The sequence below is a fragment of the Rhea americana genome, unplaced genomic scaffold (assembly GCF_003343005.1).
Source record: "Rhea americana isolate MKP2758 unplaced genomic scaffold, rheAme1 scaffold_39, whole genome shotgun sequence".
Classification (NCBI taxonomy): Eukaryota; Metazoa; Chordata; class Aves; order Rheiformes; family Rheidae; genus Rhea; species Rhea americana.
The window spans coordinates 3,472,424-3,493,751 of NW_028186523.1; the positions used below are offsets into that span (position 1 = coordinate 3,472,424).

The 21,328-nt window shown below is 38.3% G+C and overlaps 1 protein-coding gene across 1 annotated transcript; it reads left to right on the plus strand.

Moving 5' to 3' along the window:
- Positions 1-37: 37 nt before the first annotated feature.
- Positions 38-18,187, plus strand: BPNT2 (3'(2'), 5'-bisphosphate nucleotidase 2). The gene is made up of 5 exons (XM_085313571.1): positions 38-627; positions 10,037-10,196; positions 11,076-11,171; positions 13,058-13,219; positions 14,390-18,187. The coding sequence occupies exons 1-5, from the start codon at positions 241-243 to the stop codon at positions 14,659-14,661; spliced, it is 1,077 nt and encodes a 358-aa protein (XP_085169697.1). The 5' UTR covers positions 38-240; the 3' UTR covers positions 14,662-18,187.
- Positions 18,188-21,328: the final 3,141 nt, after the last annotated feature.

Sequence of the window (21,328 nt, forward strand, 5' to 3'; positions counted from 1 at the left end):
TGCTCAGTGCGCGCCGCGGCGCCCCGCCCCCGCCTAACCCGGATACAGACGGGCGCTGCCTTTCACCCCGGCTCGCTGGGGAACGTGGAGCCGGGGCTGGCCCGGCAACAGGAGACGCTGCCGCCGCGGCTGCCGCGCCCCGGGGGAAGGAGGCGAGCTGCGGCCGCCGCCGCCGCCATGGGGTCGTGGTGAGCGCCCGGCGCCGGAGCCCGCCCGCCTCGCTGCGCCCCCGTGGCGGCCATGGCCCCCATGGGGATCCGCCTCTCCCCCCTCGGCATGGCCGTGTTCTGCCTCCTGGGGCTGGGCGTCCTCTACCACCTCTACTCCGGCTTCCTGGCCGGCCGCTTCGCCTTCTTCATGCTGAGCGAGCCGGCGGCGGGCGGCGCCGAGGCCCCGCGCGGCTCCGCGCCCGCGGGCGCCGTGGACCTGCGGGAGCTGCTGGCCGTGTCCGTGCTGGCCGCCGTCAGGGGCGGCGAGGAGGTGAAGCGGGTGCGCGAGGGCAACGTCCTCAACGAGAAGGCCAAGGGGAAGACGCGGGAGGGCGCCGAGGAGAAGCTGACGAGCGGCGACCTGCTCTCCAACCGCAAGATGTTCTACCTGCTCAAGGGCGCCTTCCCCGGCGTGCAGGTGGGTGCCTGCCCCGCTAGCGCCGCCGCGCTGCCCCCGCGGCCGCGCTGCCCTCCGCGCCGCCGGGCACGCGTGGGCAGCTGCCTCTCCTTCCGCGCCGCTGGGAGCGCGGCCGAGGCAGAGGGCCGTGGAGGCGCTGCTTGGGATGCTTTTGAAACCTTAACATCGCCTCCTTCTCCCCGGGTTGTGTCACTGATCTTGAATTGTTGCAGGTTTATAAGTGCCGACACCCTGAAACAAATCACCAGGCTTTGTTGCTCGCTTTCCTCAAGTGCCATAAGGGCTTAAGATTTCTACTGAGCTGGTTGTAAAGAGACACGTGTCACATTTGAGTGATTGGGAGCAGGAAACACTTCTTCCCACCTCCCCCGTTTGCTGGCTTTGTGCCAGTGCTGTTGTACTAAATGCAACTTTATATGTGCTGCCATGAGTTTTAGGTGATGAAATAAGCTGCAAGGAAAGAAGCAGGACTGTGTATAAGCCACACAAGGTGCTCGATAGGGGTTTGAGGAAGACCCCCCCCTTCCCCCCCAAGAAAACTTTGAGAAATGTGTTTTCACTGGCTAAAGTTAAATGTAATTTGATAGAACTAATTCTGTGTGTGTTTATGGTGCTAAGATTAGCATGTACTGTTAACTTATTTTCTTTGCTTATCCTTTTTGCTGCATTTTATTGAGAAAGCTAGAAATGGGGAGAACTGGTTGAGAGTTTGAGGTTGGGAAAGATAGAGTTAGGGTACCAGAGCTCTCTTCTAGCTCTTGCTAGCTTACCCAAAGTTACAGCTATCTCACTCTGTGGATCACTGCCTACATGGGACAAAATGAATTTAACCTTCTTTAGAGATGTAGGGTGTCCCAAGCTCACATTCACTTCTGAAAACTGGGTCTGACATCTACGATTGCTCCCAAACCAGGACCATACCTAGATGCTTTTTGGCTTTTGACTGCTTTGCTTGTGCTTTCTCTGTAGTAAATAAGAACTTCTCCTCGGTCTCTTGATTCATGATGGAAAACCCTAAATAACACACAAGTACATCCTATGAGTTTGAAAGGTAATGGTCTCATGCTTCTCCTGGACAGACTAAAAGGAAAAACCTGTAACTAGTTTTTGTTGTTCTTTTGTGTGGTGTGTTTTTCTGCCTTCCCCCCCCCCCCATTTAAGTTTAGTTTTAGCTGTAATGAGCACATTAGCCTGGACAGCTTGCAGCAAATATTTTGGATGCCCCTCAGGCTTTTCTTTTTAAGTGCTGTATAAAACTCATTGAATAGGAGATCTAAAGGAAAAAAAAAAGTTGTTCAGCATTTGAAATAAACCTGAACTGAAATGCTGAAATATCTAACACTCCTCTACAGAAAAATTATGAAGACTCTGTTTTGAAAATTTTCTGTCAAGACAAGCTGCCTTCACAAGTCATACATTGTGAGAAGAAATTTATTGTCCTGTGTTGGCTTTTACTATTCAGTGTCCACATGGAGCTTGACATTATGACATGCCTCTGTCACTGCCTGAACTTTGCACACTTTCTTCCTACACTCACTGAACAATACTGCCTGTTCTGTGTTTCTGGTTATGTGTGTGAACTCTGGTCAGGTGCCTAGTGATGAGAATCTGACTTGCATGTCTTTCTCTCAGCGGCTGTTAACTTGGAACATCTTTTCAAAAACTTTAGTATTCATTTTTTATTTTCCAAATAGTTAACTTGTGCCTCTGTTTTTTAAAAAAATAAAAAGACGGTATTTCCAAAAGCATAGCTATGTTCTAAAACACAGTATGAACTTTCGAGAAAATCCAGGTATATCTCCCATCCTCCCTCCACTTTCATTCAGATTGACTGAGCTTAAGCACTGAGGATAAGTGGGAAGTTTCTGGCTAACACCTTTTGGCTGGTCTAGAGCTATTCATATCTGACAGGTCAGCTCTGGTATATTTAGTGTTCTGAGTACATGATATGGATAAAAACACATCACTTAATGATTAATATAAAAATACCTAGCAAATTGTGTATACTAGTTAATATTAATATGTTAATTAGTATATATTAATGTATACTAATGCTGTTTCTTAAAATCTATACTATGATGAAAATGTATTCATGAGCATTTGTCAAATCAAAGTAACAAGATATGTTTTATACTTTTACTGCATGCCTGTACAATTCCCAGGTTTGGAAGCAAGGACATCTCAGCCTGTAAATCCTTCCTGTGTGCCTTCAGTGCTATACAGCTAAAACTGCTACTATTTCATAGAATAGACCTTCAGGTTCAGTTGGTCTGAATCTAAGGATTACAGTGGATTTCCTGAACACTTCTCATGTGAACATCTTATGTTGTAAGAGGCATCATACTTGCCACCTGCAGCATTATCTCTAAGTATAGAGGGCATTCCAGAATAAAAACCATTGCTAAAGTCAAATAATCCTCTTCTCGCTGGAGATAATGCTGCTAACCAAAGGATTGTTAAATAAAAATTCAAACAAAGAATGCAAAGAATTTCAAGAGCAAACTCATGCTAAATGCTCATTTATTCACATCATGGCAGTCATGGGGTATCTCAACATTTAAGCTGGTGCCAAATGCCCCAGCCAGTAATGACTGCTCTCCTCCCCCCAAAAGTAGTGAAATCTGCCTTAATGCAAAGAAAACAATCCATTGGTTATTCTCTAAGAATAGTTATAGTTTTCCAGTGTTTAAAAATAACTGGAAAGAGAACTTATTTGACCAAAGTAAGCTTAAGTAAGTGAGCACTCTTGGATCTACTCTTTCCTGTATTGTGCTGCTTGACGTAGTAAAAGAAGGCTTGTAAATAGTCTATCTGAAGTAGATCTTCCTCATTATTAACAAAAGATGGAAGAGTTAGACTTTCCACTTATGGAAATTGAAATAAATGTGGAAAGATTTTCAGATTCCTGACAGTTCCAAATTATAAATAGCAATCAAAATCTGAGGATGAGAAAAGTCACAGCAAATGGTTTGCCTTTCTTTTAAGAAAAAGTTTAACGTCTTTGAGAGAGAGGGGGAAACTCCACTGCTTACACAAGCTGTTCTATTTAAGATAAATGGGTGCATTTTCAAACAGATAGTAAGACATCTAAGAGCAAGGTTAGATAAGAACAAAGAGCAGTGATTCCCTTCTGTTTTATCAAAGGAGAAAGGGGCAAGTAAGTCATCTCTGCCTCCAGTGTTGTCTGATCCAGCAGTGAATATCTGTATATATTTTCTGTAAAATAGGTTTGTGCAGCTGATCTTAAAATACGTTTCATGCAACTATTTCTCTCAGTAAAGTTGTCCGCTTCAGTTAATGGCTTGGGGTGTTTCCTGCTCCTGTGCTGTGGAGTGGAGCATTGCCCTCTGTTTGTATTTGCTTTTGCTTGCACAGTGGTGGTGGCGAGATAAGATGGGTTGGGATGGAAATAAGGTGAGGCTGAAGTCAGCCCTGCTGCTGGAAAGGGACAGTGGGGGTGCTGGAAAGCTGTCTTTAAATCCAAAAATAGAGAGTGCCCAAAAGAGCTAATGCACTTTGCTCAGAAGAACTTCTCTCTTTGAAGAGATGATCTGATAATATAATGACTTCAGTGACATTATCTGGCAAAAGAGCTTCTGTTCCAGTGCCACAACTCAGGGTCTTCCATCTTGCTAACACCACTTGTCCAGGAGTATGAACCTGATATTTGAATGCCTCCAAGATTTAAAAAAACATACATATTGAAAAGTAGTCCTTATTCAGTTCACAGTGTGGCCCTACAAACAAGCTGTATCAGTCCATCTGAAGGAATAGTGTACTTAAGCATAAGGTTGGAATGATTGACAGAGCTGAGGTGTACTTTTTAAAACAGTAATTTGGCCAAAGTCTCTGTGTCTTTAGACTATGAAAATGCCAGCTTTAGAATGGCCCACGCAATTCTAATTCCACTATTTTGCTGCTGCAATATACTATAGTTTGTTTTCTTAAGATGCAGACTTAATCTTACTCGCTTGAATAAATTCTGCACTGTACTTTCATTGTCATGCTTTATTTTTCTGTTTTAGCTTATTTTTGACCAGAACGGTGGTGCATAATGCTGTAGTTGCTCTAGCTATGTGTCTTTTTCCTAGCATAAATATAGAATAGATAAATACCTTTTGTTTCTTCCTGTTTTATTGTAATCATGATGGAGAGTGAGTCTTCCTGTGCCCCAACCTACCTCTGCCCTAACCTGCCCCAACCAAAGGCATCATCTTTTTATCCCTCCTGCTACTGACCTGAAGGTTCTTATATCTCTTACCTAGTTAAGGCAGACTATATAAATGTGCCATTTCAAGTTTGTGCATAGTAGTGTTGAAATCTGTCATCAGTGTTTGAAATTGAAATTTAAGAACTTGTCAGTTGTACCTTTAACAAGATTTTAATTTAAATTAATTCCACTTTTTGTATGTTAGTGTCTTGAAGCACTCCTTTTTCAAGCTACTTAAAGTATTTTCTAGGTTAATATCTGCTCTTTGCAAACTCTGATCACAATGCTGGTTGTTATACTTAAAAAATAAAATTAAAAAAAATGGAATTTCATCTAAAATGACAAGCTCTGCACCTGATAATGTTTTTTTTTTGAGAAGACAGATATGTTGAGGAGTAGGTTTAAAAATCAAAATGTCACAAGAGTTTCAGTATTGCAGAATAAATTCCATAATTTATGTTTGTGGAAAGAATACCATCCTCAATTCTTAGTTTTTAACAAAATTAACATCTGTTTGGCCCTTATAATTTTAGCAGCTGTCAAGAGGTTTGTAAGTAAAATGAGAAGTGTGTATGTTAATCTGTAATCTCATTAATAAGTGTTGTCTGTAGATACAGCTTATAACAGGGGTTTTAATTGATACTAGGTGATTTATTTTGGCCTTCTGTACCTAAAATGAAATTAAAGTCCTTAACTTTATGGTAATGGGTTCTGTGATTATCTTTTCAGATGTAATTAAAAGTAGTTCAGTTGGCTTGTGTGTGTACTGGGCATATTTAATCTGCCATCTGAGCATCTGGAGATTCAAATTTCTTATTAATGTAGAGAAGCACAAACAGTGTGAAAGTTTGTGTGTTCTATTATATCAATATACATCTAACCTGGTTTTATTTGGCTGCTTTTATAAAATGAAAAATAGCATTGAGAACCTCTTGTGATGTGCCAGTCATCCTTTTCTTTTTGTTAAATTTGCATGGTTACATTTGTACAGAAGTAATTGAGAATTTTGCCATCTATTGAAAGGGATAGTGAACTAATCAGTGAGTGGCTTTCTTACTGTTAATATTTTTAAATTTCAATTATTTTAACAGATTACTGTCAAGATTGTATGACTTCTATGATTCATACAGTTCCATTTGTTGGATTTTTGTTGTTTTTATAATTTTTACCAACTTGTATTCATCACAAGTAATAGGAGCAGATTAGTCATCTGATATGTCTTTACTATATATGAAAACCTGTTAGTTTTACTCTACTTCCAGCAGGCTTAATGACCAAACTTATGTAATGAAATTTTGATAAACACTAATTGAGCTTTTTGACACTTAGTTTAGTCCATGTTCCTGCTTGCCCACACTGGCACCTTACTCATGCATGAAGTCACCTCCCGCTGTAATTCAAATAAATGAAGATGAGAGTAGAAGAAACTGTAGAGCTTCTATCCAGCTGGACTTCTGTCCCCTTAATGTGTGGCATTATTAGAGAGGTATATGATATTTTAATTTCAAATGCCAAAATGATACAAGCAGGTTTATGTATGTTTACATTTGGAATCTCTTGTAACATACCCTACTTAAACTCTCTGTAAAATCTAGCAAGCTAAGCCTTTTTCAAAGGCATGAAGAAAATCACCTATCTTTTCTTTGTAGTATTTAATGGTAAACTAAGAAGGAAGAGCTTGCTAAAGAACCTTTTCAGAAGAAAGCAGCTGGCTTTAAAGGTGTCTATGTATTGAATAAACCTAAAAGTTTTGGCTAAGCTAGTAAGATTACTCTACTAAATGTTAAACACTCCTCTTAAATATTTGAACAGAAAACTGTAATTTCTTTAGCTTACATTTTTCAGCTTAATTTCTCTTTAATGGGTGGGTTCAAAGGCAAAACTATAGTTGTGCTGTAGTCTTTCAAACCAGGAAAAAAATTAAATTTCTTCACTGCCACGGACAGCTAGTTAGTGTTTAAGTAGGTTTGTGGGGTGGTATGTTGCCACTAAGACTTTGCAAAGTGCTGGTAGGGAATGACTGCACACAGGCAATGAGCCAGTGTGAGGTTCCCTTAATTCTTTATGTCAGCCAGACTGTTGCTTGTTTGTTCAGATCACTAAATTTGCCCACACGGATTTTGAGTACACTTCTAAGTTGTCTTCCTTGTTCTCGAGCAGTCCCAGATTTCTCTTTCCGCGTGTTGGTGAGAGACTGTTTTCTGTATAAAGACTTAACTTTCCAAGGCCTGGGCATGCTTCTGGGCTGTAGAATGCACAGCTTGTTCTGGCCCAGGTGTTTCCATTGAACCTCTGCTGCTGCCTCTCGTGAACAATTTCCCTCATTCATTGTGAGATTCCTACATGTTATTGACTCATTTTAAAGGTCTAAACTTGAAAAATGCAGTCGGATTGCCTCAGTTATAAAAATGGAGGGATTTTTTTGGTTGACCTTTCAATACTAGTCTTTTCAGCATTTTACGTAGTTTTTAATAAATCTCTACATCTGATGCAGTTCTTTTTTTGTGAGGAGGGCTTTTCTCCAAATATAATTGGGGAAGATTGCTGAAAGGTAGTTAAACTCAGTGGGCAGTATGCAGAAGATTATGAGAGTGGCTTTTACAACATTAGAGCTATTAAGGGGCTAACTCTAAATAGCTGTTTCTCTCTTCTGCCTACTGTCTCAAATTCTTGCACAATGGGTTACTGTCTAAACCTGTTACACTAAAAGCTTTGGGAGGAGGCAGTGTGATAGCAGGTATGAAAGTCAAATTTGCAACTTTATAATTACTTACGCTGAAGTAGCAGTTTAGTTGACTGAGCTGGAGCAAGCTTTGTTGACTAAAAGATTTGCTATTGTGGTTATTTAGCTACTGTAACTGCTGCTAATTTCTGAGTGAAGACCTGGGAATGCAGTCAGCTACATACCACATTACTTCAGAAAAGGCTAAAATTTAAGATCACACCCCTTAAAGGCTTCCAGCAAACAAGTAGGAGTGGAACATTAAGCAGTAGAATAAGCCATGGATTTCACACACAGGCACATCTTCCAAGGTTGTTTTCTTCCTTAAAAAAAGGGAAATTTACAATGTTAAGGGTTGGTGATACTCTTCTCAGGCTACCATGCCTTGCAGAACCTATAATATAGCTTCCTAACCATAAATAAGAGACATGGTCACTGCAGATATTGAAATGACTATGAATTTCTATTTGGCCTATGTTTTTTATGCAGCCAAGGCTACAGAGCAAACAGTAATATGAGTGAAAGAACTAGTGATCCAGTTGGTTTTTTTCAAATGACCTTCAAAGGAAGAGATGTGTGGGTGGGATCAGTATCATGGGATCCCTTCAGCTATATTACTATTACTGCAGATAGTAATGCTATTACTGCTGTTATTTTGCTGTAGCTTTACACGACTTGAACTAGTAGATTTTTCTCCGAAAACAGTACCTTTCAGAATGTGTAATGTAACAGTATGTTTAACAGATTTTTCCATTTGAGAGTTGGCTCCAACCTTGTAATGTTTTGGAAGCAGGCTTTATTCTTTTGAAGAAAAAGATTACTTATGCTGATGTGTTATATGCTATACTAGAACTTTAAAATGCTTGGAGGTTGTGTTGAGACAGCCAAGTCTGTGGAGCTCGTCTTGTTCACTTTGCAGGACTGTTTTCCCTAGGGGAAAACACAATTCAGCAGGTTTATTGTGTAGTGACAGATGTTTAATTTGTAAACATCAAAGCGACTTCAAGGGCTCTGTGGTTGGCACGCAACACTTCAAATACTGGTGTTACATCAGCTGACGGCCACAAGGTGTGGATAGAGTTACTGTGATTCTGCTTGTTTTTTTTCTGATTCTCTTGGAGCAGATGACTGTTAACCCTTTGCTAATAATCTATTATAGTTGAAGTGTGTGATGTCTCTTCTTGTTGTGGTATGAAGTATCTAAATACCTTGCTGAGTCAAAATCTGATATGCTTAAACATAGTGTGATCATTTCAGTGTCACTTGCCTACAACATAGTAACATCAACATTTATTTTAGTCAGATGGGATTTGTCTGCTGTAATAGTCAGATATCTGGGTCTGAACTAATAGTCCAGACTCCATCTGTACTGAGTGGAGCAAAATAGGTACTTCTAGGCTGGAGACATGCTGCATCCCCCAAGCACCTGCTACTTCCCCTGGACTGTAGCTGAATAATTGGTGCAGTGAGGCATTTCACTCAGGCTAAAGTTTGAAAGGTGCACTAGCAATACCTTCTTTTTCTTGGTAGTAGGAGTGTAGAAATGCTAGTCTCCTAATATAACTGAGGTGCTAAAAATAAATGGGACTGATCTATCTACATGCTTGTTAGTACTACTTATGTACTCTGAGGAACGGCTGCGAGAGCTGGGCCTCTTCAGCCTGGGGAAGAGAAGACTGAGGGGGGATCTTATCAATGTGTGCAAGTACCTGAAGGGAGGGTGTCAAGGGGACAGGGCCAAACTCTTTTCAGTTGTCCTGTGTGACAGGACAAGAGGCAATGGGCAGAAATTGAAGCACAGGAAGTTCCTGTGACCGTGAGGGGGAATTTCTTCCCTGGGAGAGTGACGGAGCACTGGACCAGGTTGCCCGGAGAGGTGTGGAGTCTCCTTCTGTGGAGATCTTCAAAGCCCGCCTGGATGCAACCCTGTCTAACGTGCTCTAGGTGACCCTGCTTGAGCATGGAGGTTGGACTAGATGATCTCCAGAGGTCCCTTCCAATCTAGGATCTAGGATTCCTGTTCCTATATGTTATACTGCAGTTTGTGAACTATTTATTGATAAAGTATTTGTACCTTTGAATCTGCATATAGTGGCTTATACATAGGATTCTACATTGGTTGGAATATTAGTCCATTACTATAGCTGTTTACCTTATGATTATGTGGGAGAAAATGTTCTTCTTTTGACCCTTGAAGTAACTGCTTGTAACGTTTGATTTTAAAAATGCAATTCATACTGTGAGAACATTCAGTAAGAATGACTGTAGCCAAGCAAATGATGTCCAACTATGTGATTCACAGCAAAATTTAGAATGTGATGACAGTAGCTTATCAATTGCTGAAAATGACCAATTCATGTTGTTTTAGCTTGAGGTGAAGGGAGAAATAGAAGATAGGAACAAACCTTTAATTTTCCAATTACCACAGGTACAGCATTTGATGAGTTAATGCATCTACTTTTGTTGTCTTATCATAGATAAATTCTGAAGAACATGTTGATGCAGCTGATCAGGAGATAGTCTCTTGGGATCGTAGTATTCCTGAAGATATAAAGAAAAAAATACAACCCAAAGAGGTTCCAGCAGAAAGTGTTACTGTCTGGATTGATCCGTTAGATGCTACACAAGAATATACAGGTAACTGATTCTTGTTGACAAATCATGTGTGTAATTCTGATGTCTGCCTTTTATACTGGAGACAGAATAGTAAGTATTTAGAATGACAACTCTTGTTAACGTATGCTATATCAAAGTTAGTGTGATTTATCTGAACAAATTGCAGGATGAAACCTCTATAGTTGTCAGACCCTAGCAATTACTTTCATATATGCCAACTCTGAAATTACTTTAATATTCCACGTAACTAAGTAATTGGTAAAGTACTGTCATTTATGGATTAAACTGGGGATTACACATTTCATTGTATTTCAGGCAACGCTAAATGTCTCAAAATATTCTTTGTTCCTCTAAAGGAAAGGGTAAACGAATATCATACCTGAGATACAATTTTTTTTAATACATAATTCAATCTTACCCTCTTTAGAAATCTAAGATGTCACATAAGCAGCTTAAGGCAATGCAAATAAAACTCATAACTATTTTAAAGCAAACACTATCTAATACTTATTTTTTTTTCTAGTATTTTATTGATAAAAATCAACTTTTCTTTAACGTCTGAGTTTTCAGCTTTGAGCCAATAGAGGATAGGACAAGGAACATAGAATGGAGATTTTGGGTGTATGTATCTCTTTATGAAAGCACATACTGCATAAGATACGCATTTGATCTGGTAAGAGTATCTACAGAACAGGAAGAATTACTGAAAAAACAGAAAGTCTTTCAAGTCTTTTGGTAACTGTAGGGTAACTTGAAGATACAACAAAGCTACATAATTTAAAAGGTGGAATTTGGAATGCCAGCTAGTTTTCAAAGAGCAACATATCTTTCCCAGGTCCATTTTCTTTTTTTTGTTTTTCACATCTGGTTGTAAACATCTTTTTCTCATTTTGCCCACAGAGGATCTTCGACAGTATGTCACAACAATGGTTTGTGTGGCTGTAAATGGTAAACCTGTAATAGGAGTGATACACAAGCCTTTTTCGACATATACAGGTACTTTTATAACTTTACATAGTTCTGGTATCTTCAATGATTACGCTAATTAAAATTTGACATTTGACAGAAAACCTGTAGATATATGAAAAAAATAAACCTACTGCAAGCTAGTACTGTTGTAGATCTTAGAATTAGAGCTGCAAATGTGTTCTGTGCTATAAAACCACAATGGAAAATGTTGTCCATGTTTAACATAAAAATGATACATTAACAAAAACTCAACTCTGAAAATACATTTGACAATTAAGGTCTCTTCAATAGAAGCACTTATAACAAACCAAAGAAAATGAAACTCCCACATACTGGTCTTTTATGTGTTGTTACTCTTGAACAGAATAGTTCTTTGCTCATCCAGCTCATTCAGCAGAAATGCTTGGGTCTGTGAAATTGCGCCCAGGAGCTTATGTTTCTTCAGTGTGAGTAACAAAGACAGATAAAGATATTAATGACAACTGTGTATGTGTTTCTGGCAAGACTATTCCTTGCAGCCTTATTGATTGTCTGACATACTTTAAAGTGCATGAGCCTGACCTAATTAATTCTTGGATACTAACAATGTGCCAGTGAGGATGGCTGCAAGTTTGGCAGTGTATGTATACTACAATTCTGAGTAATTCAAAGTTGTTTTAGTATTCGCATCTTGGTATATCATATAGTTGAAAGAAGAGTTGCTGTTCTCATTTTTCCCCTTAGGCAATACTGACCTCTAGAGTTGTGAAGTTATGCAGTAGCTCTGATAGAGAAACTAAGAATGTTTAAAAAAATTTTTTTTTTTTTTTTGCCTACTGAACACTCAATATTTTGTACTAAATACCTTGCTGTCTTTAAATGACGACTTAAATTCCAGTCATTTTGGTATGTGCTCTGTTTTTATATTCTTTAAGTATCTTGACCTTTTTGAAACATATATTCTAAGTATCATCTTATATCTGAACTTTTTTTCCAAGACTGAAAATTTAATCAATTATGAGAATTTATCTCCTTTAATAATAATAATAAAGTCTGACATCTTCAGACATGGCATCAGATGAGATGCAATGAATTTAATATTCCATGTGAAGAATGTTCATTTCCCAAGCTGGAAATACTGATATATTGTCAGTAGAATTGTTTCTAATAATACCCCACAAATACAATACTGACTGTCTCTATTGCTTTGTTACTACACATAGCTTAGCCTGTTGCTATACAGTCTGGCCCTCTAGTGAGATAAAATTGCTGGTTGGTCTACTAAGTGTCAAATTAAAGGTTAGGAGATGCCACCTACCAAGTTTGGCTTTGAACCTCATAATAAAACAACGGGGAGATTGTGTATTCTAAATCCAGTCCTCCAAAACACACTCTGTAAAATGTTTTCATATCTTTCCTTGGTATTATTGTCCTTCTGAACAAAATGACTTAAGATAACATTTTTGCTACCTGCTTTGAGGAGTAGAGGAGTTGTTTTTAAAACAAAGTTTGAAGAAATATTGGATATGTTTCTGACTCAAAGCCACCCTCTTAACTTTGGTGGCTTTACAACTGCATGTTCTAAATATTATTTCTTGGATTTTTTCCTCTTACTGTGGTTTTTTTTTTTTTTTTTTTTTTTTTTTTTGAAGTCTTACACAGGAATAGCCAGGCATGGAATAATGCTCTATGCACAAAAGTGTGTGTTTGTGTGGGTAGCTGTTTCTTTTTCCCTTCCACTCATGCGCACATGTGGGCACGCACCCCTTTCTTCTCTGGCAGCCCCAACTTTCACTATTATATCTAACAGTAGGGAGGGAAATTAATTCAGAGACATCACTTTCATTTTCTTGGATAAGTAGCTTTTTAGCTTTATGCTTAACAACAGAAATTGTCTTTTATAAAGCTTACCAGAACTCATGTTTCGTTTTTAGCCTGGGCGATGGTGGATGGTGGGTCAAATGTAAAAGCTCGTTCATCCTACAATGAGAAGACCCCAAGGATTATTGTATCCCGCTCTCATGCAGGAAAAGTAGAGCAGGTTGCACGGCAGACATTTGGAAATAAAACTGTGATAATCCCCGCTGGTGGAGCAGGTTTGGTTTCTTAAGCATCCTATCCCTCTTATTGCTTCCAAATAATTTAACTAGGTAGCAGATATTAGACAAAAGGATGCAACTGTGGCATGCATCCTTTCTCTTCTTACCTGTTGTTGTTCACACCCCAAAAAGCAAGTGCTTGGTGGTAGGGACATTGTTTCCCCTTTAAAACCCTGAATGGAAACCTAGTTCAGACTTCAGGCTATTCACAGGTTGGTTAGTATGTGAATCTAATCTTGAACCAGCAATGTTATTTTGTTTCTTTCACTGAATATGCTAATGTGCATTCTCTGAAGGCACTGATGTGTTTGCAGAGGGAAAAGGAATATATGGCCAAATATCAAATCATGTAAGGAATCTGTTGGCTGTTAATTAACTAGTAGTATGATTTATTTATTTATTTATTTAACCTTACACAATATCGTTGCACATATTATTACCAGAATGCAAATATGCAAGGCACCAGTGTGAAGCAGTAACTATTTTAAAGCCTTGTCAAATCCATGCAAAATGTGAATTTTATAGAAGTATATCTTTCTATGTCTTTAATATGAAAATGTTTAGTCAATAAGGTCATGCACAGGTGAGCAGCTCTTGCTGTGACAATCTAAATGAATTTTCCTATGATAGCAGAGGAGGTGAAAGTATAACCGATTATAGTAGTTATTCTCTTAATTTTGACTCTGTATAGAAGAAGAGGGTAGGAAAATTTTAATAAAACAAAGGTACTAGTTGAACAATTGAAAAATTTCTATAAAATAAGGAACACTGACTATGAACAGTGACTTATGAACTGCACAATGAATGACAGAGGGGAATGAGCTAAATTAATATTTCAGTTTATAGTCTTGTTCTTCTAAGGTGTCTCTAGATATATTTAACATGTTGGTAAAGACTGTCTAAAAAGAGCATGTCCAAAATACCCTAGGTTTCCATAGTGGCTTGGGAGAAAATTTTTGATTTTTAAGCTTTCTCTGTAGGTCAGACAGCAGACAACAGAGGTTATTGGTGTATCCGCTGTTGTACTGAACTAGCATGATATAATTGAGAACATAACTTTCCTAAATGTTCTATGTGCATACTGTTAACACTTGCTACGTTTATCCTTTGTGATGAATTGGGAAGCTTAATGTTTTGTTAACTTTTACTTCTGCTCGTTTCTCCTAGGTTATAAAGTGTTGGCCCTCCTTGATGTGGCTGAAAAGAATCAAGAAGAAGCTGATGTGTATATCCATGTCACGTATATTAAGAAGTGGGACATATGTGCTGGAAATGCTGTGTTGAGAGCATTGGGTGGCCATATGACTACCCTGGCTGGTGAAGAAATTAGTTACACTGGCTCAGATGGCAATGAGGGAGGACTTATAGCCAGTATTAACATGAATCATAAAGCACTGATTGAAAAACTTCCAAATCTGGAGAAAACATCACGCAAATAAACTTGACTGGTGGAGAAGTACAAATAATGCTTTTGTAGTCTCCAGATGCTCTGTCTGAAGAAGCAGGTGAGAAAACCTGCAAGGAAAGATGCACAGCAAAGCAAAGCAATTTGGTGTGGGTTTGGGGACTATAGAGTTCATTGGGTTGCTTGAGTGATGGTATTAAAACAAAAAAAAACAAAAAAAAACAAAAAAAAAAGAAAGAAAGAACTTGGAAATAGAAAGGTGACTGACTGCCTCACACCTCAGTTTTCATGTCTTATTTTTTAGACTGTTTTCATGCAGTTCTTATACTCAAGGTGCATATACAGTATGTATTTGAGAATTTAGGTGAATTAAAAGGAAAATCCAAATTGTTTCATAAAATAACCAAAGTAGTTCTCACAGGAATTTTTTTTGAACCTTTTACATCTTGTTACTGTAGTTTTAGCAGCTCCATAATGAATTAGGTAGAAAAAAAAGATTGATTTATATAACCATTTGATAACTGTAAAAAAATTCAGCAGGAAATAAGACCCTGTGTTCTATATCCCCTGAACAGAAAGCACAAGAAGGGTGACACAAATTTATATGCAGCAAAAGTTTATCTTTGACAGAGTGGCACTCTTTTTGCTTTTTAAGATAAAAAAAGAAATGTTCTGTACTATTTTGACATTTTTCCTGAAGATGTAAACCAGTTTAGTTCAAACAAGTTGTGAATATTACTGTTTTATTAATCAGTGTAATTATTTCCCTATACTTTTTTAAAAGAAGGCAATGTTTCCTTGTATAGTTTTTAACAATTAATTCTTGTCACTGATTTCTGTGTATGGTGTTGAAGGTGCATGCCAGACTTTTCTCTAAGGTAGGACTTGTTCATCATTCGGTGCTTATACCTGTAGATAGGTTTATACCTATCCTTCAGTATCTATTTTTTTCATTGATCAAAGTCATATGGAATGAGTTTGATGCAAATAGTGAGTTGATTGCTTATTTTCATTTACAGCATCAGGTAGAAACCAGCAATTTTTCTAGAACCCCGGAATGACCTTTGTCCCCCAGCTTATGGGTCTTCATTTCTGCAGAAAGCTCTTGAGTCATCCTGAACAGTCTGTGGTTACTTGTTTTATGGAAATTAGCACAATGCATGAGACCATTTTTCCATAACTCTAAATTTAGTTTAAGCAATTTTGAAGAGTGTTTGGCATTTGAAGAACAAGAGGGTGACGACGTTGTTCAATAAAGTTTTGTGGAATTGGGTCCAGCATACACAGAACAGAACTCTTTTGATATCAAATGATATATTGTGGCATCTGTAAAATATGTGGACTTCTATCTGCTGAAAATGTAACTATCTCTTAATATTGTCCTTTCAGCCCCTCTAAAAGGACTTCAGGAAGTTAAAATGTACCTGTTTTGTAAATATCAATGGGTAAGCTTCCCGTGTTCTTCAAGAAAGTTAAAGTCCTTATTTAGTACAAACATTTTCCATTTGAAGTTTATTCAGTATAAGCATAGGCTGTTTCAACCAAATTCATGTCCTCTGATAAATATCTTAATTACTTACATCTTAAATTTTTCATCTATTGCTATTCTGATTAAGATGACTGGTTCCCCCCCCTCCCCATCAGTAGTGGTACATGTCATACCACTTCTAATTCTGTTAACTTCTAGCTAGTGTTCACATTTCCAAAGGATCTCCTCAGATGTTACATAACTACGGATATAAACTTTGTTTCCTTTGTTTTGTAAACATACAGGCAAAGTAGACTGAAACTGAGTTCTACTAGCCTTTTGGTACGGGTAGTTTTTTTTTCCTTATACTTTCTTTTTCCCCAAAATTGTCACTATTGCTGCTGTTTGGGAATAGGTTTTACATGTGTAGATAATATACAAACAAAGCAACTTAACTTCCAATTTTTAAATGTAATAATCTGCTGCATGCTACAACAAATAAGTGAATATGCTCTTACTAAAAAGGGACTCATTTATTCTGAAAGCTTGTTGAGCTTCCAAATGTCAATGAAGAACAAAAGTCAAGGCTTAGTGATATTTTACAGGAAGACTGCAGATTTTTTTTTTTTTTTTCCTTGAGGCTGATTTAGTGACTTTAAGCCTAATAAAAAGGCAGCTCTTCTGTTTATTAGTTAAACAATATGGGTTAAAATTTAGATATGCGAAATAGCTATAGTAGCCTGAATGTATCACTAAGGGTGAATGCACAGTGCTCAAGTAGACAATAAGACAAAGCTTATGGGAGATGATTGTTTTGCATTCAGGTTGAAAATGTGCGTAAGCTTTCATCATGAAAGTATGACTGCTTTTATTTTGGATATGATTCCTTGCATAAGCTGTGATCAGAGAGTTGCTGCATGAGACCTGGAGAGTAGGTCAAGATTACATATCTTGGGTTTGCATCTTAGCTGAAGGTACACAGCAGCAGTATTTGCCTAATTAATTTCTCCCTAGGGAGACAAAGAAGCTACAAAGGTGAACTTCAGCCCTCCTTTTGTTTATCTCATTTGCTGGCTAAAATATCTAGTCTTTCATCAGGAAGACTTTTAAGCTTGTTTAAACCTGATTATATTTCAAAGTGCTTTATTGCACTGGATTGTAGTGCTCAATACCTTTCAGTTTTGGACTCTTTTTGGACCATGCTCACTACTGCTACAAAGAAAGGAGGAGATGAAACTGAGGTGCCCGGATAACTGCTTCTGGCACAGTCTGAGCACATACAGCTTTACCACAGCTGAGATCTAAGGTGATGCTTGGAGCCTCCCCAGGTAGCCTGAAGAGCAGCTTCTTTGGTATGAGTATTGTCAGGCTTCTGGTGAATATCAACTTCTGATGTTGTCATTCTACAATAAATGTGACTTTTGCACAGGCCAGGAAGTATTTAAAAGTGCTTGCTTAGTGCATATGTGTCCTCACTCTTGGATATTTGTATAATATTAATATCCAGTACATGCTCTTTTTTTGACTAGGTTTGTACTGTTTTAAGACACTTTGCTATCCCAGCTTGACTGTATGCTTGGTTTCACCTGTGTGGATGTGACTTAAGTTTGTGCCCAGAGTGGTAGGCAGTCGTACCACAGCATCTCACTGCAGGGCTATAATGTTGTTCATTATATCCTAGACTCTTCCACATAAAACCCATGAAACTATTTTTAGGGATGCTGCTTAAAACAATAGCACAGCATAGGTGGGTACTACAAAAGTATGTCTTTTCTAAAAAATAAAATAAAATCTTTCATTATATCATTTTAACTCCAAACAAGGGAAGTAGGAGAATGGATTGTTTTAGCATTACTTTTTTGTTAGTTGTCTTTTGTTTGAGTGGGTATTATGATCAAGACAGTTACAAATGAAACTATTCTAAATCTATTTTTGGGAGTCTTTTGTTTTTTCTTTTTTTTAATCATTTGTGGAAAAAAGTGAATGTTAGCATAGATGATACCTAGGACTGTACCAGGAGTCCTAACTTGCATTCCATAAATGAATATTTTCTAAATAAAATGACATGGAAATAAAACAGTTCAAAATTTTACTTAACTGATTTCTAGTTCAACATATTTGCCAAACTTTTACAGATGAACTAAATAAGCACAGTTTGTTCTGATCTGCAGAGCACACAAAAATACTGAAATATACCAAGAAAGCTTGGTTGATGAATTTCACCGTATCAGTGAAACTGAGAAGTCATCCAGTGATGTTTCATATACTTGCTTTTCCTTTATTCAGTTAGTCATTGCAGTCATTACAGTCATTAGAGTAACTCCCTTGAGGAATTATTTTTCTGATTTGCTTCAGATTTGAGAAGGCTTTTTTGGTTTGGTTGTTTTCCTTTTTATAGTTAGTGGTTGGAGAGCAGAAATATGGAGGGGAGTCATCTCGCTTGAGCTAATAGATTTTTCTTGTTAATTGAGAACATCAGATCTCCCACCATCTTTTATGTTCTGTTAAATCTGTTGGAGTATTACAGCACTGTAATACTCCTGACTTAACAGTATAAAATGGCCTGCATCCTCCGGAGTAATGCAATGAGAAGTGACTAAGTATTGAGCCGGGCCTGTTGTGTGTCACAGCAGCCCAGGTTTGCTATTTCATTTTCACATGGATGTGGTTCCAGTTGCAATTTCTCCGATGGCAAAACCTTTTGTAGGGTACTGTCCCTCCTAGTTATGCCCTAACTCTTCAGGGATCTATTTTCTAAAGTAAACTAGAGAAGTGGAGAGGGAAGAAGGTTTAGATAACCATGCAGTTAAGATTTAATGAACCATAAATGAATGTCTCTGTGATTTTAAGCTGTAGCAGGATGAGAGGGAAAAATGCTTCCAGCCAAGGAAAGCCTGAGTGGCTTCCTTTCAGGCTGAACTTCCCTCAATGCTTTGTTATAGAGATTTAGGACCTTTCATAATCATAAATTTGACATTGCCAAAGTCTCATTCGTAACCTGTCTTCTGAGTACCAGCCTGAATGATAAAACTGCTCTATATCCAGTTCATTTTGATTTAACTTGCCAAGACAAGATTACGATAACTCTGAGGACTTACAAAGATTGCTTGACTTTTGAACTGCATCTCCTGTATGGCAGCTGTTTTAATGAAATGCTAGCACCTGCTAGATGTTCCCACCACACAAGCAGCTAGTACCATTCACAGTTCATATTGAGAGACTTTTGAAACCCTAAACTTCGTGGTTTTCAGGTGTCACTCTAGCTTTTTCAGTTTTTGTGAGAGAGGTTCAGAAGTGTTACTCCTGTTTCCCTCTGGTGTTCTTATCTCTGGAGCCAGCAATTGGCAGCCACTTTTCTCTTTACTGTTCCTTTTATTGCTTCAATGAGAGTTCAGAGTGGAAGCAATCCAAGAAAGAGAGGATCAAGGCAACAAACTACCCAGCCCAGTTTATCTTAAAATTATTAATGTTTTGGACCAAGGTCTAAGCTGTTGATCCTACAAAAAATGTGATGGATTCCATCAAAATGAATGCAATTTAGAGTTTTATGTGATTCATGTAATAATGCTGAACATCTAGAAAAATGCAGATAGACTGGGGAGTAGAAGTTAAACAATCTTAAGGAGAAGAGAACAGCCTTTCAATGTTCTGTTGCAAGCATTTGTCAGTTCTGTGCTGAGTACAGAGCTTTGCTTACGAGAGAAGCTCTGTTGGCTCAGAGTAAAAGGCTCGATTTTATTGAAATCAGTAGCAGAATTCCCACTGCTTTCAGTGTGAGCAGAAGCAAGCACAGTAAAGAAGAAACAATAAATTAAGTTCTGAAGAGCTTAACTTCTGCCAATAGTGCAAACAATCTGTGTTACGTTACTCTTACTCTTGTGGCTTGTTTCAGTCTACATTACTAGAGGACTTGGAAGCATTATCATCTGAGCATCTCAGCCTTGTACATCTTTCCCCCCCAACTCTTTGAAATAAACTTGTTTTCAGCCCTGACTGTTCCTTATTTGTAATTCATGTTTCTTTTCTCCACAAAGGATCAGTAACACTCTGGCATATTTCCTGTTATCCCAGAAAATTGTATTAGCATTTTCCAGTAGTGTGCCAAACCGAAATAATTCTATAAATAAACTCTCTGGAAAATGTTGGACTGTGAGGCTGTTTTTCTATATTTTGTCTTTCGGTTCGGTATTTTTTAGGTTTTTGAGCACCTTTTTTGTTTTTGTTTCTTTTTCTGCTAACACATGCCAGACTGCTTCAGCAGTGCTGTCACCATCCTGTGTGCATGGCTAAGCCTAAGGGTTTATCACTAGTGGCCCTGCCAGCCAAGTTCATGGTAAGTATAGTTTGAGATCTCCAGTGCTTTTGCTTTCAGATGGGTTTTCTGAAGGTTAGTGGATTCTCATGATAGAAAATGAGTTACTGTAATTTTAATCTGAAGAAATTTTCCTTTCAACTTCAAGGCACATTCCTAACTATGTTTCTTTTTTTATTCTGTTCAAGTCTATTGTTTCCACCACTTTATGGTATTCTGTCGAACTTTGCCATTAGCCTTTTTTCTAATAGTGTGCCGTTCTTTTTAAATGAAACTGAGGAATGAGTTGAAAGGGCTTTTATCCTGAATCAAGAGGACACAAATTTTTTTGGAGCTGTTTCTTGGTACACAGTAAATATTACAACCTATTAAAAATAGGCTGGGCTAGACAGGGAATGCTCCATGTACTTTAAAGCCACAAGGAGAGCAAGCTTCAGATAAGGTTTTTGTTACCACTGTGGCAGGGCTGGATGTACAGTGAAGTTTTGGATCATCCTGGCAACACTGACCCTAACTTTCTGTGCGGATTTGCACCTTTCCCCAGTTACGAATTGAAACTGCCAAATGGCCCTCCTGGCAGCACAGTCTTGTTAGTAGTCACAAAAGCTACATCTTTACTAATAACTTGAGTGTGCCTAAAACTAGGCACACTGTGTCTGTGACATTGTTAACGACTGTGACATTAACGCTCATTGTATACACTGTTAAACTTTTAAAAAGTCCAAAACAGGGTGGCTGCAGGTAGACTGCCTACTGCCAATTGTCCCAGGATTGTACAGGCTGCTGAGTCACATTTGGGAGTCATTCAGGACAAGTTTGCTCAGGAGTCCAAGGTCATCTATGGACTTGTATGGACATAGTCACAGTCCTGTTCCATAACACAGGAACTGCATGTGGATGTTTTGAAAGCCATTGTTGGTT

Bases quoted from the DNA above. Each gene is read 5' to 3' on its own strand.
- BPNT2 (XM_085313571.1), top strand. From the start codon at position 241: ATGGCCCCCATGGGGATCCGCCTCTCCCCCCTCGGCATGGCCGTGTTC. The intron at 628-10,036 runs GTGGGTGCCTGC...GTCTTATCATAG, and splicing joins GCGCCTTCCCCGGCGTGCAG to ATAAATTCTGAAGAACATGT. The intron at 10,197-11,075 runs GTAACTGATTCT...TTTTGCCCACAG, and splicing joins TGCTACACAAGAATATACAG to AGGATCTTCGACAGTATGTC.